Consider the following 27,171-nt stretch of genomic DNA (forward strand, 5'->3'; position numbering starts at 1 on the left):
TGGGAACTCCGCGTGCGAAGAAAAAGAAAACCGTAGCTGAAATTTCATCATCTCTCAAATGGCAAGGTCGCCATTTCTGCGTCGCGCCGTAATGCCCCAGCCACACTATCGGCAAAACGTGCGCGCCACGGAAGGGATCGGTCCTGGGCCGATTTTTCGCGGCTCGCCACGGCGGCATGCGAGCCACGAGTGAAGACCAATGAGAGCGGCTCCTACAGTGGCTGGCTCTGGCAACCCGCGGGTAGCCAGAAGTGGAAAATCGAAGAAGCCCAGTGACGTACGCATGGGAAACTGGTGCCATACGGACCCGCCCCGCGTCTCGTTCAGCCGGGCCGCTTGTTTCGCCCTATCGTCTGCTCGCGTCAGCTCTCGCTAGCGCTTGTTTTGGTTGACTTGGTTTGGTCTCGTTAGCGCTTTTTTTTTTTTATACAGTGACGAGTCGAAACCGAGACGTCCTGATGGGAAGGCTGTTGGATACAGTGCGCCATATCCAATTCTGTGCGACTAGACACTCTGAATACAAAGACGCGAACGCGACACCCAGTACTTTATTCCCCTTGTCTTTTGAACGCAACGACGCCGCAACAGAACCCGCCGTGGTTGCTCAGTGGCTATGGTGTTGGGCTGCTGAGCACGAGGTCGCGGGATCGAATCCCGGCCACGGCGGCCGCATTTCGATGGGGGCGAAATGCGAAAACACCCGTGTGCTTAGATTTAGGTGCACGTTAAAGAACCCCAGGTGGTCGAAATTTCCGGAGTCCTCCACTACGGCGTGCCTCATAATCAGAAAGTGGTTTTGGCACGTAAAACCCCAAATATTATTATTATTATTACGCCGCAACAGAAGGGAGCACAGCAACATGATTATTATCAGCGGCAGCGACTTCGTCGTCTTGATGAAACATGACTCGCGTTAAGAACGCAGGACGAAGAACATAAACACAGCGCCGATCTGTCAGCAGACGAAGGAAAAAGCACGCAGTGGGAAGCAGCGGCGAAGGCCCAGTCCAGCCTCGGCAACTCCGCAGCTTCAGAGGCTAGGCTAGGTGGCAGAGGTAATTAGCCCCATCCATCAAGCTGCAGGGAAAGCAAATCCACTTCCCTCCCACCCTTCCTCGCAGCTACGCTCTCCTTGCCATCCCTCCCCCATCGTAACTACCTCACCTTCTGTGGACCCCGCGCGCGCGCGCCTACGCGCTGGCGCCGTTAGCTTAGCCTGCTCCCGGAAGTTTTGTTTTTTGCCGTTACCGGGAGAAGCGAGCGTTGGTAGGCGTGGGCAGTTTCGCCTCGCTCGCTGTGTCCTTGCGCTCCGCGATATTTCACGAATCGCACCGTTCGTGCATCGTGCTATGATGCACGAATACTTCAAGAACAAGCCCTTCTTTTGATTCGAACTTATTTAAATCCGAAAAAATTTCCAAACCGAGTTCTAATTATCGTGATTCGATTTGTATTGTATTTTCATATATCGGTATTCCTACCACTTGTAGAAAAAAGCTTTTAAAATTGCATTGTCAAAGCGAACACCTTTAACTGGCAGGGTGGAGTTACCAGGTGAAGTATGCCCATTAAACAAACTTAAAGCAACAATTTTATAGAATTATCCCACCTTGTGTCTTGATCTGAGTGAATAGTTGCTGAATATTAATAGCAGTGAAGTTGACTTGTATTTTTTTCCTCTTTTTTAGCAGGGCAAATGTACCACTCAATAATTAATTGCCACCACTAGTTGGTAATCTGTCCCCTTAATACCGGGTGTTTCACGTAACTTAAGCCTAGGATTTAAACTAACCGGTAAACTGCAGCTGGGTGACACTAACGAGATATTATTTGTGGTCATGAGGTGCTCCTCATAGCTTTTTTTTTTTTGCATTCTGCTTAGTTATTTAACGAAGATGAATTATGAAAATTTTATTACTCACTTTAGGGCCAAGTGCGTTCTGTTACGTTGTAGAGAGAGTTCCTAAACACCCAATTCAGTTTCTTGTGGGCAGATGCCTTCCTGCATGGCGCATTTTTCCGGCATTTAAAGAAAGCCCACGAAATGTGGAAAGGGAAAAAATGTATCTGAGCGAGAACAGGCGAATTTTCGTCGACAAATATCTGAACAATGGATGGCATTTTTAAAATCGCGCAAATTGCTTTTGCCTCCTGTAGCGTTCTCAATTACTATCATTGCTATGCTGGCACTAAAACGAGTAATTGTAAAGTTAATTAACATTTAATTAGGGAATGGACAGCAAGTGCTACTCGACTATCCAGTGCCCACCATGCTGATATAAAGAACGAATAGCGAAGGAAGCTTCATTACATCGGTGAAATGCTGTTTCTTTAAATCTGTTTCCATAAGAAATGGCATGACATATTGCAAAGTATAAAGACAACTTATTCCTCTATGGTTTAATACCCATCTTCTACGGTCGTTTACTATTCCTCGGTGAAGAGCGCCGGCCTCGAGGAGCGATCGACTCGGGTAGCCTCCCACTACAACACGTATCCGACACTTGAGAGGCCTCGCGGGAAGACAGCGCACGTGAAACCATCAGACATCTCAGATCGCCTATGTTTGCGCCCGCCGCAGATTACCTCCAATTATATTGCGCGGAGCACGTGTATGCGCTCAGCATGCGCAGCCACGGTCGTGGTAAAGGAGACACGCTCTCACCTGTCACCCGCCCGAGCGCTGATTTGATCACGTGACCTCCTACATTGGGCTTGCGGGAATACGGCACACATCGAGCCACCATCCTTCTTAGCTCACCCTTGCACGTTTTCCTCGCGTGCCGTCTCCCACAGGAGACGGCTACGCGAGACGGGATTTTCACTGACATGCTGTTTATATTAATAGTAGCTGCTGCGCTATGCGCAATCATGTTTCGCAATGCAAATTTTTTATGTTCATTTAGGTTAGTTTGATCGGAGTACTTTAGTTCAACGCACTTTTACACGACCACGAAAACGTGTTCAAGGCAGCCGTGGTGCGTAGAACACCTAAATGCGTCTGTGTGCGTCCCCTTCTCTGTCCTCTCTCGCCATTCAAATATTATTAATAAAGATGTTTTACTCTCTCTCTCTCTCATCTGTTAAGCGCTCCGGATACTTATTTCGTCAAGTGTCAGCAAAGCCAAACAACCATTCCTTGTCTTAGCTTCAAATACACATGACACGCTTAAAGAGCAAAATGTATTCGAAATAATTATCTCCTTGTCGCTTGTTTTCGCACTAATTCCATCATTGGATGAATCTCGCCTGCGAACTGTGCTTGCATCCATCACAGCTAGCAGCGACGAAACGAGAGTCGGCTTACGCTGAGCAGAGTAATGTGAAGCAGCCGAGCTGAGTCATGATAGAATTTTAATTTTCTTGTACAGGTCAGCATTACAGCACAAAACGACGTAAATTTGTCTGGTTTGCCCACTAGATTTGACTACCCTTCTACCAGATGTTCCAGACATTTCATAACCTCCGCAAACCTGTGGATAAGCGGCCGTGGCAGTAAATGTAAACCACAGCGCTTCGACGCGAGTTTGGTCGATTTTCTGGCAATAAAACCAGCCCTCTACGTGCGGTCAATTGATAGTACAGCCGCATACATCAGTTCTTTTCTTTTTTTCTCTTGCGAAAAGCGGAGACGCAAAAATGTCAGGCAAATGTAGGATCTGTCATCTGACACTCAACCGCACATTTTATTGCGATAAAAATTATAGGAACACTCCAGGCTAACGCCGTCACCGTAAGGGTTAGTATAAAGTCCAAGTGCACAAGATCATATCGCGGACCACGCGCCATATGCTGCAGGTGCAAGAGGGAGCCGAGAAGGACGGCTGCTTGATACGCGCTGCCTTTCCGCGCGCCAATCTTGGAGGTCGCGCAAGGGGGGGGGGGGGGGGGGGGCAGTGGGCTGCGTCTCCTCTTTTAGCCCGGCCGTGGCTGCGCATGGCACGGCTGAGCGCATATGCGGAGATAATCTGCGGTGAGTACAAATGATGGGTGAGCCGAGAGGGCCTCATGTGCGCTGTCTTCTCCCGCGCCTAGTGTTGGAGGTCGTGTAACCTAAAGTTTCAGAGATGCGTTCAAGCGAGAGGTAGCACGAAGCAGGCTCTGGCTTCCATCTGGCTGCGTTGTGACAGCGAGTGTTTGCAGTCATCGATCTGGGTCGGGATTCTCGGGCGGCCACTTTCGGTGATAGTATCACTTTGGCGAGATGAGAGCCAATGAGCTTCATTCTCGCGTTTGCGCGACCATTGTGCGCATGCGTCCAGTGCCGAAAGGACTTCTGCTTGGGCAAGTTCGTGCTTAGATTTCCTAGGTGCCACAAAATATACCTAGGAAATCCAGTGCCGATTCTCGCGAAATATCGCGAAACTACGAGGGCGAATCAGAAAGTATTTGCCGCTGCTCTGAAGGTTCGAAAGTGTATTACAAGCTACAGTGCCGCCAACGTGCGTGCCTGCCAATCTAAGCGCGCGCAAAGGCTCAGAGATGGGCGCTGGTGCTATTATGTTTCTCGTGTCTCAACGTCGACATAAATACCGCGGCCGATCATCGATCGAATCGAAACTCTACGTACATAAGAAAATAAAATAAGTGTTTAGTATTTGTGCGCGAAGCGGGAGCGCGATAACAATGCTTAACTCAATCTCAAACAAGACCATAGTGGGCTTGAGTAATTTTTTTCAGGTTAGTGACTTATCACGAACAACACTTCATTGTGCGTTGGTTCATCCGTTCACTAAGTGACGTACTTGTATCGAACCGAGTTGCACTGGAGTGCATGTATTGAGGATGGTTGCGCTCCCTCCGAAGTAACATTTGCGAGACATGATTTTATATAGTGAAGTCATGATCGCGCAAAGAATTTCCCCGCCATGACGCAGCCGAAATTGTGGCAAGTGAAATGATGTTTTATATATAGGTCAAAATGATATGAAATGGCATTCGAGTTGCAAGTTAACGGTTTATTTTCAGCATAGGTGCATTACAGATTTGTCTTTGCAGTCACAAGTTCGTGTGCACCATTTATTAGCATAGAACAGTTTACACCCTTTGGAGTGCCCCTTCTGATAACGCGCGTGCCGTTCGTCACAGGAAAGTTCCGGGCTTGCAGCGATAAAGAAAGGAAATGCATTAAGGCAGATGACGATTATCTTTGTGTGGCAGAAGGGGCAAGCCAAAGGGTGTAAACTGTTCTTAGAGTGTAAGCCAGCCACGGAACGGGCGGCCGACCGCACGTTTTCTTTGCGAGTGCTCCACCGCCGCATCTTAAGCTTCGCACACTTTAAAGCTCACGCGAATTAGCACATACTACGTCTCAATTACCTATATATGAGGCTGTCGCTCGGCGGCGAACGCACCGCGTACCACGGTTTCGGGAGAGCACGCACGCTTTTCATCGATGCCTCTGTATCGCAACTCCATGTGCACGGGCGACCGCCAACGAGGAACGCTAACAAATGAGGCAGACAAAGCTATTCTATCTAAAGAAGGCTAGTAAGTAACCATAAAAGGCAGAGTTGCTCTCCTAAGAGGAGCTTTCATGATCGAGATTGAAATTTTGTCAAAAGGACTGCACTGAATCTTAAAAAATTCGTAATCATGTTATCGCACGCAGCCTCGTGTGCCCGCAAACTCAAGCCGGTTGGCGCACAAAACGATTAAGCGCACCAAATACCACTAACACGACCACGTAGTGCGTATATAAACAAAGCAGACGTTGCGTTAAAATCGTGTTAAAGCGTGCAGACAAATGACAACATGCACAGTGAACTGTGCAATATCTACTACGTTATTGCCCGCAACAAAATACACAAACCTGGCACATATTATACTATGAGAGACTCACAACTTACCTCGCATAGTCGTGTGGAGGATGTTCGTCGGCAGTTCTCTCCCGATTCGGTGAAGCCGTTCGATCTGTCGTACGGCGCATCGTATGCGACTTGCCGCATGCGGCGATTCGGGACACATGGTATGAATGTGCGAGCGGCGGGTAGCTCCGCCCAGAACCGGCGCCCTTGCGTGGAAGTTCGGAATGCTGCGTAACTTCGAACAGAAAGTGAAAGCGACTGTATTTGCACAGCTATCTTGTTTGAAACAAACGATGACAATATAAGCACGTCTATGCGAACACTGTAGAAGTGTTTCCGCAAGGCCGCGTTAGCAGTATTGGATCCAATGACAGCCGCCGATGGCCAGGAGCCGGCAGGCATAGCTAGCTGGGCCATCGAATCCGACGCCGGTGGCGCTTGCAGCTCGTATAACATGTACACAGGCTCAACATGTACACAGTTATGTCACGCTTAAATTGCAGCACATTTAATTTCATTGGCGCCGACAGAAGCGAACGAGCATGCCAGGCGAGCTTGCGATCGCTGGGAGACGATGTAGGCCTAGCTCGCCGGCCGCATATCCGGGGCCGAGGGTCCTTGCGATGCGTCCGCAGCTCGTAATAAAGCGCCTAAATTCGTCAGCACAATCAATGCCTGACCATTTATGTTTCGCTTAAGTGAAAATACGGTTAGTTTTCCCGGTGCCGTTAGCAGCGATGAGTAAGCACTCCAGTCAGGCGAGCCGCTTCGTATACAGACGATTGCTGGCGCGTCTGCGCTGACCGCGTCCGAGTAGAAATCTACGCCAAGGATTTACTATTTCGCACAACGTTTTATAACACCCACTATTTCGAGGTCACTTTATTCTAGAAGTTATTTCGTGTCAGAAACAGACTGTAGCCGATTTATGTGCCGCCGTCAGCGGCGAAAGAGGCCCGCGTTTCGACCAGGCAGAGAAAAAAAAAAGAAGACATGGAGCGGCGAGGCGCCCGATCGCCGGCCCCGCCCCGCCGGGTCTACCACGTGGCCATGACGTTCACGCTACCGGCGCTGTCATTGGCTGTGGTCGTCCGACCGATGCGGCGGTCGCACGACAATACAGCAAGTTGGTCGCATATATGCGCGGCGTGCGATTCGGCGCCGCGTGCGGCGGATTTGGTTGAGGACTTGTTGAGTGCGGCTGCCGATGCGAATGGTCGTACGACCGATCGCACCCAAAACCACACCATGTGTCTCGCGCTTAACCCGTCGCGCTTACTGGACGGTATCGCGAATAGTTTCTTGCTTTTGCTAAAACTATATTGGCATCCGAAGGCCCAGCAGGTCATGGTCACAGAAAATGGCGTGAAGCGGCGTCGCACTTGCCACAAAACTTCCTTCAAGGTGTTCACAAAATCAAAACAACACAGAATAGGAATCGAAGGAACAGCGCCAACAACCGGCGCTTCTCGAGCAGAAATGGCACTGAAGCGTGACTGTAAACAAACGAAGCCGGCGCAAGGGGCCACGTGATGCCATTAGGGCAATAGCGACGCGGCGACGGCTTTGGCCAGAGCGCTCGAGGAGGAGGCGGCGTTCTTCAAAGCGTGGCACTACTTTACGAAGTTTAAGGGGCTTTACGCTAACCTGGCCCCCTCCCCTCCTACTCCTAGCACGCGCACATCTCCCTGCTCCCTCAACCTCTGCCTCCCCCCCTGCACGCCCAAGAAAACGGGACGCATCTTCGCCCCCCTCCTCGCTTGTGCGAGCCGTCTCACCGCACACTGCAGCTCGCATGTTTTCCCTCGCACCTACAACATACGGCGCATCGTATCGCACTTGGACTTTATGCGGAACCTCACGGCGACGCCGACGGTAGAAATTCCTCTGGATTGTCCATATAATTACTATTTCAATGCAATCTAGAGTAATTGGCAGAAATGATTGCGCAAATAAATGTACAGTAAATGATTCTGAAAATTATGCCCCTTGTGTATTTTAGGTTCGGTGGTTCACAATTGACAACTTAAAAGCGATTTATGGAAAACACTGTTCTTGCTCACAAAAGAAACATTGTCTCCTAAGCTAACAACCTTTTTTGCTGCCAGAGCTTGCTCAATTGTTTTAATGTACGTACGTGTCTAATGCATCTACTGAACCACATAAGTTTTCTCTAGAAGATTTCTGTTAATAACCAATTTCCCTTCGAAAATTACCTTATTGGGATGTCAGTGTATAAAATTTCATTTTGAACTGCTGGAATGCTATCGTTTTAGATCAGTCAAAAACCCGCATTGCGAACAAATAATATTTGACAGAAGTTTCAACGGTCTAATGCATTATAGTTATTTTGTTAATGTTCCTTGACCGGAGTACACAAAAATATATATAAAAGCTTACAATATTCCAAAACTACTCAATATTTTAAAAATATAACTCGGCATGGAAAATAAGGTATGCCATTGCCTTAAGCACCTGCAAATTTTAGGAATTTTCGATCGAGAGAAAGTTTAGGAAAAGCACAAAAGAATAAGTTCAGAAGAACCAGGCTAACAGCGATGCCAGACGTTTTATAGAACGACGCGGACGAAAATGAAGTGTAAATGCTAATTAACTTTGAGCAAGAAAACCACGCAGCACGTAAGTGCGAAACCCTCTTTTAAAGTTAGAATAAAAATACAGATGGCTGTACATCCGTAAACACTTGTAAGGTTGAAACGTTAAAAAAGATTGTTGCAGTATTGAGTTGAGAGAGTGCACTCTCGGTCCTAACCTGTCCGTCTGCGCGCGTCTACGTGAGTGAAGTGGAACGACCGAGGTACGTCTCGGGTTTTCCCGCTCTTTGTCTCGAAGGACCATTGCGTGAGCGGTGCCAAGACTTCCTTCTAAGTTCGACCAGCACTTCAAGAACAAGATCATGTCACGATCAAGCAGCCTGTCAAGACAGAGACCAGAGACGTCCGTTAGCTCGACGGCGGCGGATGATTCTGATCACGATGCTGACTCGTGGAGTCATACTGAGTCGTCACTGCGTCGACGACGACTTTCTCCAAGAACGTGAGTATACTTGTGCTAATTGAATTTCCTATGTAAATCTGCAACTCAGCACTTAATGTTTTGCTACAGTTTTCAAGATTAGTACCCAATTTAAATGTGCCATTTTAAAAGTCAACCTACTTTAGCTCTCTCTCTTTCTCATTTTGGAGCGTCTATTCATGGGGCATAGGTTTAATAATTCAGTTTATTTAGGTATATACCTGAAAATTTCGGCAAGGGCAGCGCAATGGTGAGCACTAAAATATTGTAGTTTTGTTTGATTTCTTTTAAATGCGATAGAATTCCGTCGCGTACACTTTGCTGAATCTGGCTACTGGCCTCAAATTGGAACCAACGTAACATTCGTATAGTAGGCCTGTTGTCAGAAACTCCCTATAAATGAACGGAAATATATCTTAAATGCGATCATTTCTTTGCATGCATCCACCCACTTGATTGCCTATCTCGTCCGCCGCTGTACCAATTAACGTAAAATGAGAAAGAAAACTGCTCGTCATTGACTGAATTCGAAGCAAGAATTCATGCTACTGGAAATAATTGCCGATCTAAATAACGCGCAGCTTTTCGCCGTGCTGGCTGTACAATATGGTATATGTTATGCTGTGGCTGCTTTTTTGCCTTAATTGCCTCAATTTATTTGCTTTATACTTAACTCTGAAAGAGTTAGGCTATTGGGACAGGCTTTTTTACGCCCATACTTTGAGGCTCACAGTGCCTTTTGTGAAAGGCAGAGGAAGAAAGAGTAAAGTATAGAAACAGTATAGAGGGTGGTGGTGGCAGATGCAATTAAAAAATTAGGTTTCACAGGCATGATATATGTTCCTGTCTGAGAGAGCACGTAAGGAGCATTAAAATTATAAGTTCCGCAGGTGAAATGTCAGATTTTCAGTGACAGCCCATAGGGAAACTGTGTCATCCAGGTAGCAAAAACCCATCTAGAACACGTCTGTACTTGGGCTTGTTCAAGACAAAAGGTTGTCTACAATCCAGCTTGTACAAGTTAAGCAAAAGCCCCTAGAACTTCACAATTGCTCCTGTGAATCCAAGCTAATGCATCCTCCGTATTCGTCTTGGGAAAGTCTTGGCAAGCTGTTAGAGTATGTGTAGACCTCGCGTATGACGGGCACAGAAAATGGCATTAACTTCCTAATGCCGTATCATTTAATGTCATTTGCGTGGTGCCACACGAGCAAATCAAATGGCATTCGCCTTAATGCCATTCGTTATTTAATGCGTTCACCAGAACTCATTCGACTGAAAAACGCGTACTCTCGACGCCGTAGCTTCGCAAGCCACGGCGTCGAGAGTACGCATTTCTCAGTGTAAGTAAAGTATTTGAAACGTTTAAACCTGTAAGAAAACATTTATACATAACTTTGAAGTGCAATCGGCACTTTTTGAGAAGAAACCTTTTGATTTATATTAAACAATCTTTGAGAACACAAGGATTGTTGCAGCTAGCGAAACTGCGCAAAAGGTTGGCAACCTGTGAAGCAGACGAAAGTCACTTGCGGATGGGTTGTATTTGTTGCGCGGTAGTCTTTCGTCGCGCGCAGGCCGTTCACGTGCAGTATTTGTGTTTATAGGCTCCGCGTGATAAGACGAACTTCCTCAGGTCGGCGCTGCGACCACGTAGCTGCGACGGTCTCGCTGCGGCAGGCGCCATTTTGTTTCTGGGCTTCGGATTTGACATACATTGGCCACAGTTGCTATGGTCGATTCTAAAAGAAGGCAAGAAAATCAAGCTAACCGTGCCAAAGTATGCTTAGTTTTACATTTCACTGTTTATTACGACAGGTTAAACTTGTAAATGCATAGTTATTTTTTAATTCATACCCTAACATTGCTCACTTCCGAAGACGCTGTCATCGACATCATCGGGTCAAATGCCATTAAATTTGGACCGTGTGGCAGCTCCGCCGAAAAAAATAATTCGTGAACTTAAGGCCTTAACTACTGAATGCTGTTTTCTGTGCCCGTGTGGCACGGGTATTATTTTGCTTGCCCGAAAAAATATGCTATCCGCACTGTAAAAAAGAAAAGTTAACTAATGCATGTGTTAATCATGTACTAATGTAAATCACTGGTACTAGTATGCTTTTCTTTGAACCAGTTTGAATCTTGAACCAGATTCAGGATTTCTAGTAAATGCACATGTATTGAATACGACTAGTTTTAAGTTCAAAATTAAAACACGCCAAAATCTATTAATCTGAAAAACATTCAGTATTATGGTCTAAATGCGTGCATTTGCAAAGGCATACATTATTGCAAGCACCTGCATAGATTCCACAGTTTGGAATAAAATCTGTAAATGTATAACATTGCGAGTCTATGTATGACACTCAAACATGTGCACAGCCATGCCATTTCTGCACCAAAATGACATTCTTCATGAATGAATTGCCTCACAAAACATAACACTTTGGAAGTGAACAGCATTTTAGACATCTTGGTGTACTGCTAACACTAGAAAAATACATGCAGCATGTAAGGGTATTGAATAAGGCACATTGAAAAGGCATCTTGTAAAGATACTGTAAAATGTTTTTCCATAGCCAGCATTTCATAACAATGTTTAGAAAGCAGGAGAATCAGCAAAACAAAATTTTATTCTTGTAAATTATGTACATCTGCTTTCCTTGCATCGACTGTGACTAAATGTATATATAGGTAATGAATGACATGCCATGCTTTGCACTCGTTGACCATAATACATATATTATGAATGGCATATCTAGAAAAAGTGACCACACAGCCATGTCCCAACAAGACTAAGGCACAGGACTAAGGAGGACAAAGAAAGGCATGTCAGCTGGTAGCAGGCCTAGTGGCTGTTGAAGAATCTGTGCCAGTCAAAAAAGGGAAATAAAATGCACTCATTTAGAGTAGAACCAGCAAATAAGAGTTGAACGCTTAGCATAAGCATGATTAAGAAATAATCTCTACTTATTCAAAAAATTAGCAAAGACACTATCTAAAAATATACTCTAGCATGCTTGTTCATTAACCTCTAATACCATTTCTGTTAATTAACCTTTAAGGGCTGGCTCGGGAAGGTCACGCCCTCTTATTGTATTGCTCAACTACGTCTTCTTGTAAACTACAATATTAACAAGTGTATAAATTTGTCATTCATATTTTGATGCAATGTATTTTCCCATGTCCTGCAACAGCCTCCAAATGGAGGCTAGCAGTATGTATGAAATAATATATATATATATATATATATATATATATATATATATATATATATATATATATATATATATATATATATATATATATATATATATATATATATATATATATATATATATATATATATATATATATATATATATATATATATACGTGTCTGGCGATCTCAAAAGGAAAGAAAAGCTATTTCATATTTGCACTGCCGGTCTAGACACGACAGTTGCACATTGCTGCATCTTGCGCGTGGCCTTTGAGATGAAAAGCGTAGCATAGATATTGTGGCCGCCACGAGCTGTGTCGCGTTAAGGTACCTGAATAAAAAACTCGTTTTGTCTAGGGGCCTTCAGGGCATCGCTCCCTTGTGTCCCGTTGCCGTCTCCCCTGTGTAGCTTCCAGCACGCTAGTGGACATGAAAGGGGGAAGAAAGCTGCTGATAGGTCCAATAACTACGTCTAACTTTGCTTGTGCCTGAAGGATTCTATTTTTTTTTTGTAGTGAGGCGTTGGTGTTGTCCACGTACTTCTCTTCTCTTGTGTCCTGTCTGCACGCCTCACCCTTTTTTGCATAATGACGTAATTTAACAGTGATGCCATTCTATGATTACATAGAAAAGTGTTTCAGTGTCCCCTAAAAGGTCCCTCACCGGCCCTCATAAGAAATTTTGGCTATGTGCTGGAAATTGTTACGCGCCATCAAGGAAGCGTTCTACCGCAAGAATTTTTCAGATAGGTTCATTTTAGCCCTCAGAGGACGTACGTTTGGAGAGACTGGCCCGGCTCATGGATTCTTACCGTAAAACACTGCGTCGTACTGCTGGCACAAGACAAGCGCTATATAAGTCAGTGCCACATGAACACTGAGGTAGACGTAAGCAGATGAAAGAGCATGATCGCAATTAGCGCACTAGAACACTGTAGAAAATTACATAGTTTCGTTCTCTGAGCGCGCGACTTCACGCTGCGCAATGTGGGAACAGGCAGATTAAGCGGACATACATCTACCTGTAGCTACGGTACAAGGTAGACAATGACACGCAGACATTTGATCGGTTTATAGATTTTATTGTTTCTCTAAACTTTAATTCATCTTTTGAAACAGCAGATCAAACAAATAACTGTTGTTCCCTTGAATTAGTCTCAGTTCCATGTCACTGTGAGTGACATCACAGCACTGGGAATTACATACGTTGGCGCACTGTGTGAATGACATCGACTCTCCAGCTGGGAACGTGGTGCCCACGAGGAGAAGGGCGCACCGCATTTGGTGTGAAATTTCAGCTGTTTTCGCGGTGCGCAGCGGTGTAATACTTTGCAGACACAATCGTTAGCACGCATTGTATGCACTGCACTTGTCAGCTCAAAATGGCAAGACGTAGTGAGGGGCCCTTGTATTAAGGACCAGCGATAAACGTTGTCGACATCGGCTTGGAGGCTAACATAGTCAGAGGAGGATGTAGCTGTGCGAATGAGGGCGAGATCGTCAGCATAAAGCAGTGGGGTTGAGTGTAACACTAATGTGGCGCCGTTGACGAAAATCCTGAAAAGAGTAGAGCCAGGAACGCTGCCTAAGGGCACGCCTTGATGCAGGTGGCTAATAGAATAGAGGATGTTCTGAAAAGTGGCATACTGTGTACAACGGGTGATGAAGTTTCGAAACTAGGATAAAAGGGGTCTAGATATTCCCATGAGCAGAAGCTCATATGGCGGCCTCAGTGAAGTCGGTGAATTCCCCATGTACGTACTGTCAATAATGTTGTGCGTAGGATGAATGTTATTCACGTAACAGTTGCATAACACACACAAACAACAAGCTGAACAAAAAAAAATTAAAAGTCGGGCAAACAAACACAGTTAAGTGTCTAGCAGCGGGTAAAAAATTCTGGAATAACCGATCTCACGGTTAGCGTCGATATTAATGCGATTAGCAATATAGCTACACATCGTATTGCCAATGCCGAAACGCATCATGAGGTGCGTACTGCAGCCGGGTTCAAGCACTTTCCTCTGGACACGCGCCATCTAGCGGTACCTCCGCGAAGTCCGCTCGTGAACTGTGAGATGTGTGGCGCTCCGGTGCGTATGATCGAGCCGTCTGCTGCAGCCGAGAATCTTTCTCTCGCTTCCCTCTGGACACGCTGCGCCATCTAGCGGCACCGCCGCGAAGTCCGCTCGTGAACTGCGAGATGTGTGGTGTTCCGGTGCGTATGATCGAGCCGTCTACTGCGGCCGAGATTCTTTCTCTCGCTTCCCTCTGGACACACTGCACGATCTAGCGGCGCCGTCTCAAAGTCCGCGCATGGCCTCTGAGTTGCGTGGCACGCCGGTGCGTGCTAGCAATGAAAATTTTCCCTCCCTGCCCGTGCGCATTCATCGCACCGCGTGCTAAAGCATCGAGCTGCTGTATTCGAGGAACCCATGTGACACCGGTGCGATCCCCCTGAGCACCAGATGATTTTTTTAATTGTGGCACAAACCATCAAAGATTATTGCCAGTGTCAGCAATAGCTTTCTTGTGTGGCCTGCTGCATAGTCCCATGTCATATGTGAATCACGAAACTAATTGGCACATATCAGCAGAAACACAATATGGTAATCTCACTGCTAACCAGTGACAGCACCCCACTTGAAACTCCGTTCTAATTCCTAATATTCTGGCTGCAACTTCATTGCAATCACTAAATCACTATCTATCAAGTGACTGCACTCAACGCAAAGGTGTCTGTTGCAGAAATGTGCCCGCAACAGATGCGTACCTGGCGTACACCTGGCTTAGCTATACATCCCTAGGTAATGTGCTGGCCATCCAATCGCATTACCGAAGCTATAATGGAGTAGCTCTAGCATGTCCAGTATTCCAGTATATGCAATGGTGTTTGCATAATACTGGGTTACCGAACACTTGATGGTAGCAATATCTTGTGAAGCTTCGTTTACCCATTATGCCTTAATTATAGATGCATTTTTACATTTAAAAAGGCAACGTGTTCATGATTACGCCGCTGTCGAAAATTTACATCAGCAGCAAAGTAGCTAGAATACACTTCGTTACTATACGTTTGTCTGGTTGGGCTCTATGCCATGTGGTTGTCACCTGGTGTATGCTCGTGTTTACACCTCCGGTAACCAGTAATCTGCAAACGATAAGAAGTTTGCGAACTAAAACTCGCCAGTAATTTGACCTTTGGGCTTGGTCAGCTTTCAGGAGGGAGAACTGTACCAGCATGGGGTTGCCGAGCGACCATTTCAGGCTCTACTTTTTATCTATTTATGCTGTAGTCTATTTTAATTCTTGTCCCTACATTTGAGCATACCCCGCACCTCCACCAAAATGTCACAGGGATAAAACTATTTACACGGTGTATTTACAGGTTGTATATAGACAGCAGCCGAGGATCCCAAGAGGCTGTTGCCACTTCGTCGTCTTCAACGTCGACGACCTTGTCTTTTGCCACCGTAACAATATAATTTCAAAGTTTTGTGTACTTCTGTTAATGCAACAAACCAGAACTACTCTGATGGTAGGCTAGCCTGCAACAGAGAGAAAACCAAAGTTTTTGCATTGTCGCATTTGCTTGCTCGTGCAGTTGCAACAACAGAGTTGCATAAATTGTGGCAGGTATGTGTAGGCTAAAAATAGTAAGCCATTAATCTTATGCATTGCACGGCTCTGATCTATAGCTGCTATTTGTTGTATTGAGGGACTGTGCATAAACCTTTGGTCATGCAGGTGTGCCTCAAGACATCCAAGTGGCCACAAGAAATCTAGGCGACAGCAACGAAACACAGAGAAGAATCAACTGTGTAAAACACGCTCACCTCGAAGGACGTCAACAAGAAAGGTACTGCCTGAGCAGGCAGTGGGGGGGGGACTACAACGCATTGCCACTTGTTACGCCAGTTGCTGATCCAATCACCGCAAGCATGTCATTCTGGCATTTTTTCATTAAAGAGAGGATTCAAATTTGTTGAAGCATAGTAGGGACTATAGCAGGAGAGCTGTACCAGAAATGAGCTCAGCAATTAGGTATAACAGAGCAAGGCAGGGAGAAGCTACTATAGACTTGCAGTGTTCTACTGGAACCAAACAAAAGTAGGTGAGTTACCTGTTGATTAGGAGAAGAAAGCATCACTGGGGCTAAAAGGGCCCCTAGCCAGGCTCCTTCAGTAATTTGATTATACACAGGAAGTTAAAAAGCACTATCTAGTGGGCATTTTGCTGAAATACTTTTTAGAAAGGGTTTAGTAATACTAGTGGAGATAGAAACAAATAAAGTGTGAGTCAGTGGTGCAAGGCAGTAAGCCACCCTCCCGGCAGCAGAGGCTCTCTCCTATTGCCTCTACCAGTGCGTGCAAGCAACATAATCCTCCCCTACCTTTTGCTATAACAGAACCAAGAATCCACATGAGGCTTACATATCACAATCCCCGTCTCCTTTTTTTCATTAATTTCTTTTGTTGCTGTACGGCACATTTCTCCTGGTTAGAATGCCTGTGCTGTTGCTGCTATTTGTGTGCTGTAGGTGGTACTTGTGATGCAAAGGTGACTGTGATGTCATATCACTTGCTGCCACAGACAGTGGCTGCTCCAAGAAGAATGGTGCAGAGGCTTTCATTTAAATTCTCAGCTGTTTTCCTGGCATAAAATGCTGTAATACTTTGCAGGCGGGATCATCACCACATGATAAATGCACAGCACTTGTCTGCTTACAGTGCCCACACCTAGTGACACCCATTAAGGGGCGGGGGGGGGGGGCTAATATCTTGATTTTTTCCAGAATATGCATTTTTCAATTTTGTTTATTTTGGATTCCTAGATGTATAAAGAAGCTCCTCACCATGTTTGGTTTCAATCTGCACCATAGAAAATAAGAAAATGAATTCTCTTCTCGTGATGGTGCTGCACGCTCGCCGTCGAGAGCACTCATGAACACTGTGGCCGCAGAGTGCACAAGAAATTGAACACGAAGTGAGTGCTTCGCATTACAAAGTTATTTTTTCATGTGCTTGAATCACGGGAGACCTTCCATCGAGAGAACAGCAGACCACATAGCAAAAACTAAATATAAAGGCATAATTCTGCCTGTGGCGACCTTGTCTGCGAGCGCAGGCAAAGACGCAGGACTGATCTAAAGCTGAAAAAAAAAAGCTAAGACAACTTGAAGTAATTGCCGTAGAGCAGGTTCAAGTTGAAGAGGAGGGTCCGACCTATGGAGCAGGGCACTTTAAATAATTATTTTTGGTCTTAAAGTAAAATAGCATGTTCTGAAATCTTTGAGCTTATTTTTCTCAATTTTCAGTTTTGGGCTGAACAAAACCTTTAGGAAAACTATCATTTTCAATATACTTCGCCAAAACCTGCTTTAAAGGTAGCTTTAGGCTGAAATTTTGTCAGGAACAAGATGAGGTGAATTTTATATTTCTAAATCTTTATTAACACAAAAGAATTATTACATGCCTGACATATAATGACAATGAAAAAAAATTGAACGTATCCTCAAAGTGATGACATTGTAACAAAAAAGAAATAAAAAACATTCAACTGGCCTTATCCTGCACTATAACTCCCCCCCCCCCCCCTAAAGGTACCTAACAAAAACAATCAGTGCGTCTTCATCATTTCTGAAATGGTAGTTTTCCTGAGGTGGCATGTCTAATTGGTCCGTATGACAGCCATAAATTACTTTCTATTTAATCTGTATTAATGAAGTTTAGAATATGTATATCAAACAAGAAAATACATAAACCTATAATTTTTTATATATATCCATGGAATGGTTAAAAACATAATTTTGAGCCCCACATCCTCCCCTTAAGATGGTGCGTAATTATTAGATGCAAAAAAATGTGCATCTGGCTGCTGTAAAAGGTTTTTGAGCAGCCAAAGGAACGCTCTGCATCATTTCCAGTGTGACTGAACTGTATTGTCTGCACACAACCTTCATGCAAAGAATGAAAGCTGTTTCTTTGTGGTCAAGATCTTCTATTAAATTTTGTGGCTGCCACAATGGCTGCCACTGCACAGCATCATGGGCTGTGATTTGTTAACTTGTTACGGGGCATGCTACAAATCATGGTGCGCATGTGTTATGATCAGAAGGCAACCGTTTTCACCTTTTCACATTGCCTTCTCCAAGATTTTACTTTCATGTGTTTTGTGATTTGTGGATCCTTAAAGTACCATTGTTAACCTAAACTAATAGCTAGGCCATGCCACATTGTGTGCAGTTAAATACCTACGAGTACTTTCAGGCTCGTCCAGATGAACCCTCCCACCATGAAGAGCATAAGGAGGAGAGTCCTGCTTCATCCACATCAGGTGTCCGAGTGATGGTGCGTAGATCTGCAGGACCTTCTAATTTGCAGTCATCAAAGCAGGGCAAACAAGCGAGTGTAGGTATTTCTTTTAAAACGACACTAAAGAAAAATATTAAAACAAATACTAGGTAAGTCGTATCTTTAAAATATAAAACGAGATTGGAATAGTTTTACATTATATGGGCCATAGTGTGGTAAACACACTCTCAATGCCATGGCAAACATTCACAATGTAGAGCCACATCAGTGCTGTGCCAATTCGCTTCAAAGAACATTGCTGCGCCATTTCCATGTCATGCCACATGCTGGAAAATGTGGCTACGGAAAAAGCAACAAGCTTTTGTTTACTCACCTCCGGCCGGCAGGCACTGAATATATATTTCTATATATACCAGTTTTCACTTTAGTGTTAAGCAAGAATGACTAATATACCATATTATATTAATAACGTTAATATGATTTACCTGCACCACTTGTTTACAAGAAGTGGGCAACGGTCATTAGTTGTGTAACATCTTCGTTTATTATTTCCCTTTACAAAAGGGGGCAAACATCGCGGGATATCAAGTTTAACCCAATTTTCATCAATTTTATTCGTCATGCAGACATTGGGCATTATTGGGTTTTACCAGGAAACAAAGTACCCTAATTATATGTTGTATATCCTCTTAACACTCATAGATATATTAAGCATAAAGAACTGAATGTAGCAGCCAGTTTGTTCAGTGGTTTGTCTAGGACATGGTCGACAACTTCTGAATTGGCTAGGCTTTTCTATTTTCAGTTTTGAGGATGCGCCGTTGACACATAAAAACAAAAACATAGCTCTTACTGCTCCATTTGGCAAACCAGGAACAGATGGTTGTGCAGAGGGAGTCCAAATTATCGAAGGGCATGCTGCAAGGCATCCAGAATTTTGGTTGTCCTTATTTTGGCTGTTTATAGTGGTGGTGCCATGAAGTTTTTCACATCAGTACATGCTATGCATTGAAAATCTATCAAAATTTTGTCTGCTTGAGCCTCAGACACAACTTTTTATGCATGGCTTTCTGGATAGAAGACAGCTGTTACAAAAGAATATATTTTAGATCAGATGGGTCTAAAAATTAATCTGCAGAAAACTAAAGTAATGTTTAACAGTCTCGGAAGAGAAGAGCAATTTACAATAGGTAGCGAGGCACTGGAAGTGGTAAGGGAATACATCTACTTAGGGCAGGTAGTGACAGCGGATCCGGATCATGAGACGGAAATAATCAGAAGAATATAAGAATGGGCTGGGGTGCGTTTGGCAGACATTCTCAGATCATGAGCAGCAGGTTGCCAATATCCCTCAAGAGAAAAGTGTATAATAGCTGTGTCTTACCAGTACTCACCTATGGGGCAGAAACCTGGAGACTTACGAAAAGGGTTTTACTTAAATTGAGGATGATGCAACGAGCTATGGAAAGAAGAATGATGGGTATAACGTTAAGGGATAAGAAAAGAGCAGATTGGGTGAGGGAACAAACGCGAGTTAATGACGTCTTAGTTGAAATCAAGAAAAAGAAATGGGCATGGGCAGGACATGTAATGAGGAGGGAAGATAACCGATGGTCATTAAGGGTTACAGACTGGATTCTAAGGGAAGGGAAGCGTAGCAGGGGGCGGCAGAAAATTAGGTGGGCGGAGGAGATTAAGAAGTTTGCAGGTACGACATGGCCACAATTAGTACATGACTGGGGTTGTTGGAGAAGTATGGGAGAGGCCTTTGCCCTGCAGTGGGCGTAACCAGGCTGATGATGATGATATTTCAGATCCTGCCTTTTTCTGAAAAAAAAGATATGATTTAGAGCTTGCTTCTGTGGTTCTGTTTATACAGAGTTGCAAAAGTTTTGGCTCTGAATTTCAGGGGGGGGCACCTTCCCTTGTGCTGCCCCTTGTTGCCAGTCCTGCTTCACTGAAATTTGGCCAGCACTTGGGTTATTTTGATGCACATGGAGAAATATATATGCAAGGCCATGTGTCTTTCAGACTACTCAATCATGGCCCACTCATAGGCATTTTGAACAGAGCCATTTTATTGGAAAGTGTCGTACTCATTTCATTGGTGCTCTCACAGTTTCAAGTGACTTCATTTCATATGTATTATTCTATATTGAATGTTAATGCCAATTTTCATTTTCAATATTGATGATTCCACATTTTATACAATAATTTGTTAGCCAGTTCTATCTCAGTTTATCATTCCTCTCTTGCTGATAGGAATGATAAATGGTCCTTGTATACGCCACTTACAGACAGTCATGTTGTGTTGTTACGTACATTACTATGCCAATGTACAAAGAGCATATTCACTCCCATGAAGTGCTTTCATCTTGTTTTATGTAAAACATATTGCTGCCATGAGCATACTAATGTGTGCATTCTTGATGTCAGATATAGTACAGCATTTGGATGTACTACACCTGAGACCATGCAGGGCCGGGATAATTCAATGATTATATTCCAATTCCTTTCATTTCTGCCCTTCATCAGTGGTACGAGTTGAACGAGCTATATTTCACTCACCTTGGAAGATCGGCCGGTTACGAATGGCGGGTGATAAGAAAGCAGCAGAATTGGGCTGAAGGAATTTTTACATTATACTGGCCCAATTCTACTTATCCGTTGTAAAATTTTCCACCTGCCATTTGTAAAATTATTGACATTCCCCACCACATCACACACACAAAAAAAAGGCAATTTGATGTACTATGTGCTTGCCTCATGGATAAATTTGCATGGTCAGATTCCTAGGTGGCCTAGACTATAGGATGCTTACTTGTACATCTAACTTTAATTGGAAGCAAGATTTAGCACCGCACACTTAGTACTGTCAGCGGTAAAGTGCCAGCATTCTCAGGAGGAGCCAGGCCTCCTCTGAATCCACCAATGCCTTCCACCTATTTTCTGAGCTTTATGACACTCTTTTCTGCACAAAACAATGTACCATATTGCTCTGGAGAACCTTTCTCACATCTCTTGCTATAAAAAAATTGATAGGTCCACTCTGCTCTGGCATAAAGTACCAAGGTTATTGAGATGGCCACTGGCATAGGAAGTGCAGTCCTCTGACTTCTGTCATTTCTCTGCAAAGCCATTTCAATGAAAAAGCCTAAACACATTCCACTAAGACTTTAGCTTTTAATGTGTGATGAAAACGGTAATGGTATTATGATGTAACTAGAGTTGAGAATTGCAAAATATAAAGGAAAGCTTGTCTGACGTACATAAACTGATCACATTATACCCACTGTGGCTGTAGTTCAGTGGCATTCTGTTGCCGAGGTTGTAGATTTATTTACAGGCTAGAGCAACTGCACTTTGACATGGGCAGAATGGAAAAACGCTGTAGCTTTGAGTACACCATAGGTGGTCAAAACCTAGAACCCCCAAATATTGTGTACACAATACCCAGATTGTGGCTATGGGATGTTAAATCATCAATATATTTTTAAATTTAGCTTCTGAATGACTGTGCAGCTTAGTTACTTCCTTTCTTGCAGGCCAAACCCAAGGAAGGTTTGAGGCGGGCTGCAAACAACAAGGTGCGACAAAAGATCCGCCGTCATCAAGCATCCACTGCCACAGCCATCCCAAGACGTCTATTTACAATGTTGGCACATGAAGTACTTGCACGGGTTGCTGGCAAGAACTTCAAAATGCAAAAACTGGCAGTTGAAATTCTACAAAAGGAGACCGAAGCAGTAATTGTTGAAGTTATGGAAGCAAGTAACCTTATTGCTAAGAACTCAAAGCGCAAAACTCTCATGCAAAAGGACTTCATCGGTTTCCTTTCCATCTTGAAATGCTGTGGGGGCATGCAAGAAACCCTGTCGTAGAGGCATTGTTTTGTTCTTATGTTTAGGTGCAAATTGCACATTATAAAGGATTTTTGTCAAGCTAAAACATCAAAGGCTTAACAGTGTAACTTAGCTGCAAAGCACACCACTTAAAAAATGGGCAGCCTTTTTGTAGCCAAATGCCTTTGTGCCTAAGCCTCAAGGCAGAAGCATAGCATTGTGCTATTAAGCACATGATTGCAGGTTCAAGTTCCGACTACAGCAGCTGCATTCTGATGAGAGCAGAATGCAATGCTCCAGTGATGTGCTGTGGGTGCACATTAAAGAACCCTAAGTGGTGGAAATCGCAATTTCTCCCAAAAAATACATAGTTAGATTTGTAGGATTCCTCAACTAACCAAAAAGCTCCTCAGCAAGTTTGGTTGCTATCTGCATGGTATAAAACAAGAAAAGGATATTTTTTCACATGATGGTGGCGCTCGCTTGTCGTTGAAAGCACTTGCGAATGCTGTTCTCAAAACATGGCCTCAGAGCATGAGAGAAACTAGATGCAGAATGGATGCCCTCTTTTGAACAGCTCTTTGCACTTTTTATCCATAACAGACCTATCAAGGCTGCAGCATAACACACAGAAAAAGTGCCAGAGAAAAGTAATATTTTTGGCTGTGGCGAGCTGTGATTGAGTGTCAAAGTGTAACTGACTCAGATTGGTAGATTACGATCGAATTACAATCAGTGGTTACTCGGAGTACAATCAGCACAAAGCCCTGCTTGATGCCAGCAAGCCATCGGAGCCATGAACCCACCTTCCAGCCTTTAGTAGCAATACTGCGAAAAAAAAGCTAGTGTGTCTCTGTACAATAGGCTCAGTAAGCCAGAGCTCTTCGACCGATGTTCAAGGACATGGACATGGAATGCGAATGAATTATTGAATGCATTACTATGGAAGAGGTGCCCAAGGACGGAGTTCACATCCCTAAGAACAGGGGAGACTGCAGAAACTTTGGCTGTGCTAGAGTTCAATTAGGGTGCATGCGCCATCAAGAGAGTGCTCGAGAAGCTGGAGCTGTACTATTGAGCCCAGGCACAGAAGCACTTTCAGCAAGCAAACAAGGATTTCACGAGCACAGACAAGGGAACTGGACAGCTCTAAAGCTGAAAAAAAAAAAGAAAACTAAGTGATTGCCACCAGGCAGCGTCTTAATGAAGAAGAGGGCTTAAGTAATGTAGCAAGCGCCCTTGATTAATCACTATTCACCATAAAGTAATGTAGCATGTTCTGCAACCTTTGAACTGATTTTTCTCTGTTTGCATTTGTTGGCAGAACACTTTTACGAAAATACAAATTACGTTGCCAAAACCTGATTTAAAAATAGTTTCTAGACTGAAATTTTATCAAGTACAAGATGAGGTACCTTTTACGTTTTACAACACACATGAAAATATCAGATATTTGACATGTGGTAACACAAAGACAAACTTGGTTTTCAAGTGATGAGGTTTTTACAGAAATTGCATAAATAAAAAGTGGCTGCCCTTGTCCAGCACTGAAGACAACCTAGAAAGTATATATTCAAAGATTATCTCTATTATTTTTGAAATTAGTTTTTCTGAGCTGACACATTGAACTGCTCAATATGGTGACCATAATTTTTTTTTTTGTTTCCGCTAAGGTGATGAAATTTAAAATGTTTCCTAATGACAAGAATACATTTAACATAAATCACTCCACAATAATATTTCATTAAAATCAGTTAATCAGTTCAAAAGTTGACCCTTCAGCCCTTATATAGGCCCTTATATGGAATAGGGCCTTATATTCAACGGCTTTGAATTTCTGTAGCTTTTTCATCTAGTGGACTCCATTCTATGGCCACTGGTATTGCGGCCATTCTTGGCCAATTGCCAAAAATTGGTATGTGCTACTATAAGACAAGGGGTATAGAAGCTTGAAATGTATTTACATATGTGTTGCACTTCTCACTGCATACAATTCACCTCATCATTCTTCGCTCAACAAGTATCGTACATTGCCTTCATCCTCATGGCATCACTGTGCTGACGTCTCACATTGTGCATCTGTCTGCTTTTGTCTTTGCATTTCGTCAGCCACGCAAGTGACGCAAGTGATCAGCACCTAAGCACAAAAGGAGTGGCAACATCTACTTCAGAAAAAATGGCTTGTTATTGCTGTTAAACAAATTTTACAATTATGGCCTAGCCCCATCATACTGTCACACTGTTAAATATAATAATTTCCATCTTGAGACATTGGCAGCACGCATTACGATGCATGCTTTCCTATTAAAGGGTGCATACCAACTCTTTGAAATAATTACATGCTAACGGTCGGTAAAATACACCATACCTTAATCATAGTTTGATAATCAGTCGATTGGGCCCCGAAAATGTTTTTACACTTAATTTTTTTTTACACCATTGTTGCTTCAATGACTCTTTTGTTTCAAACATGCATAAAATGTTTCTGTGTGTGCTGCTTTCATGTGATAAAACTGAATATGCCTGTATATGAAAGTTGTTTCTCTGGATTAGACAGGGTGTTTCACGTAACTTGAAACAAGGATTTAAAGGAAGTCGTTAACCCCAGCTCGGTGACACCAACAAGATATGGTTTGCCGTCATGTAGCACTCCTCAATATATTTGCATTCTGCTTAGTTAGTTAATTAACTGAAATCAATTATACAAAATTTTTATATTCACTTTAGGGCCAAGTGCGTTTCGTTACGTTGTATAGGGGGTGCAGGAATGACAGATTCTTTTCAGCATTTAAAGAAAACTCACGAAATATGAAATAAAACCATGTGACTGTGCTCATGCGCTATCGTATTGCAGCGCTATCGTATTACAGCGCTCTCAACCGTGCTTCGAGCCTATCACTTATCGGTGACGATGGCGCTTCCTTTCAGTGTGGCACCATCAAAGATGTTGACATACTGTTAAGCTAATGCCTAGAGCCACGGCCGCTTTGCCACGGTCTGCACGCACGGTTCTTTCGCTCGCAGCACTGTTAAGAGCGTTGCAATACGATAGCACATAACTGCAGTTACATGGTTTGATTTTATATTTCGCAGGCTTTCTTTAAATGCAGAAAAAAAAAAATCGCCATACAGCATGTACTTTGCCACAAAAAAATTCGATTAGTCGTTTCTGAATCCCCTCTACAACGTAACGAAATGCACTTGACCCTAAAGTGAATATTCAATATTTTGCATTAATGATCTTAGGAAATACTGTAAGGAGTGCCACATGACAGCATGCCATGTCATTGGTTTCATTCAGCTGCAGTTAACCACTTTGTTTAAATCCTTGGTTCAAGTTACGTGGAACACCCAGTATTAGTATGCATAGTGTGCAATGAATTTACGGAAATAATTTTTCCATCTGTTAACATTTTGTTTAGTAGTGTTTCTCCGTGATGCTGCCCACTATAGGGGCTATTGTCTTGTCAAGCTACTGTCTGATGCAGCTTTTTGCAACCGCCCTTTTCTTGTATTTCAAGGATAAATAAATGAGAGTTGATTTGATACATCCCTTTATTTGGAATTTCTCTGTTAAAATGAAGTAACAAATGCATTATTTTTATGAGCTTTCAAATTATAAAATCAATATTTAATGCTTTGCTCCCACTGTTCATTCAACATGGCTAGAAATGCTCTGCATGACGTCACCTGACGTCATGCAGAGGATCTTCTTTCAGGCAATATGAGGTAACTTATGTTAAGTGTCCATGGGATGTTCCTGATATGTCCACATTCACTCAACATTAAAAAACATCTGAATGCGTATAGCTTTGAATGTACATAGGACGTCTTTGGTGCAGTCAGCGCCAAAATGTATAGACTGCAGCATCCGAGATAAAGATTGTTACAACTTAGTATTCCGATTTCCAGTCTGTACTACTATATGCAAACAGTACATAGTGTAATTTTACCAACTAGTCACCAACTACTTGGAAATTTGTTTTCTGTCCCCAAGGTCAGTAAAGTTTTGATGCTTATGACACATTTAGATACCATCTAAAACCAATGAATCCTGGGCATTCAGATAAAATCAAACTTTAAAAAGAAATACTCATTCAGATTTTTCAGTGCTCCACACACTTTGAACGTAGACAGACATTTGCTAGCCATGATCAGTGACATATTTCACCTGTACTCAGATAGCCTCAAGTCCCAAAATTTCATTCTAGAATCTGCTAATTAATGTAAATTCTGTATTTTTTCCAACCCAAGGTACTTTACTTTCTCTGCTGCTGCTTTTCTTTCCCTCAAAAAATTTCACTCATATTTGCATCAATTAGTACAATTCAATCGGTTAACATTAGTTTGTTAAGATTTATGAAAACTAATGGAGGAACGTGAAAGGATGGATATAGTAAAAGTATTGAACCAGAAGATCACATACCATAAATCGCAACTTGTGCCCCCATTTATTTGTCCAAACGTGGTACGACCGGTCTAAGCATAGCATCCTACAATTTACATCCATGTCTTCAACTGGTCTGCGTCCCAATTCAGGGTGTCTATTAAGTTGACATTTCCAAATTTCCTGACTTTTCCAGGTTTTCTCTGAGTGCGTTTGCAAAATTCCCTGGGTGACGCAGAACTATATGTTTTATGCCAAGACGGGCTGAAACCAAGTCACCTGATGCTGTCACTCTCTAGTAAGCATATGAAAAAAAAAAATGTAAAGAAACCTGACTTAATCCGTTGTGAATACTAAGGAGTAGTGTTTATTTTATTCAATAAGAGAATAGAAGGGAGGTCTGGTTAGTAAAATGCACAGCAAATGAACTGTCTTCAAAAAAAAAAAAAAAATACAAATCGAGTCGGACATTCTCAAATAAGAATAAAAAGGAGATTCATACAGAAGAAAATATTTTCATATATGCGCTATTTATATCAACTGATAGCAGGCTCAGTGGTATGAGGCCCGAACTTTGTCACAAT

At 43.3% G+C, this 27,171-nt stretch overlaps 1 protein-coding gene across 2 annotated transcripts; it reads left to right on the forward strand.

Annotated features, from left to right (window-relative positions):
• The first annotated feature begins 604 nt into the window (after positions 1-604).
• On the forward strand, positions 605-25,748 carry LOC142590705 (uncharacterized). 2 transcript variants are annotated; one of them, XM_075703126.1, is made up of 5 exons: positions 605-1,055; positions 8,661-8,864; positions 15,792-15,903; positions 18,314-18,454; positions 21,904-25,748. In XM_075703126.1, the coding sequence occupies exons 2-5, from the start codon at positions 8,725-8,727 to the stop codon at positions 22,237-22,239; spliced, it is 729 nt and encodes a 242-aa protein (XP_075559241.1). In that variant the 5' UTR covers positions 605-1,055; positions 8,661-8,724; the 3' UTR covers positions 22,240-25,748. The 2 variants fall into 2 exon arrangements, with proteins under 2 accessions (XP_075559241.1, XP_075559246.1); XM_075703131.1 differs by lacking the exon at positions 605-1,055 and having other exon boundaries at positions 8,446-8,864; positions 18,314-18,394.
• The last annotated feature ends 1,423 nt before the right edge of the window (positions 25,749-27,171 follow it).

The sequence above is a fragment of the Dermacentor variabilis genome, chromosome 1 (assembly GCF_050947875.1).
Source record: "Dermacentor variabilis isolate Ectoservices chromosome 1, ASM5094787v1, whole genome shotgun sequence".
Taxonomy (NCBI): Eukaryota; Metazoa; Arthropoda; class Arachnida; order Ixodida; family Ixodidae; genus Dermacentor; species Dermacentor variabilis.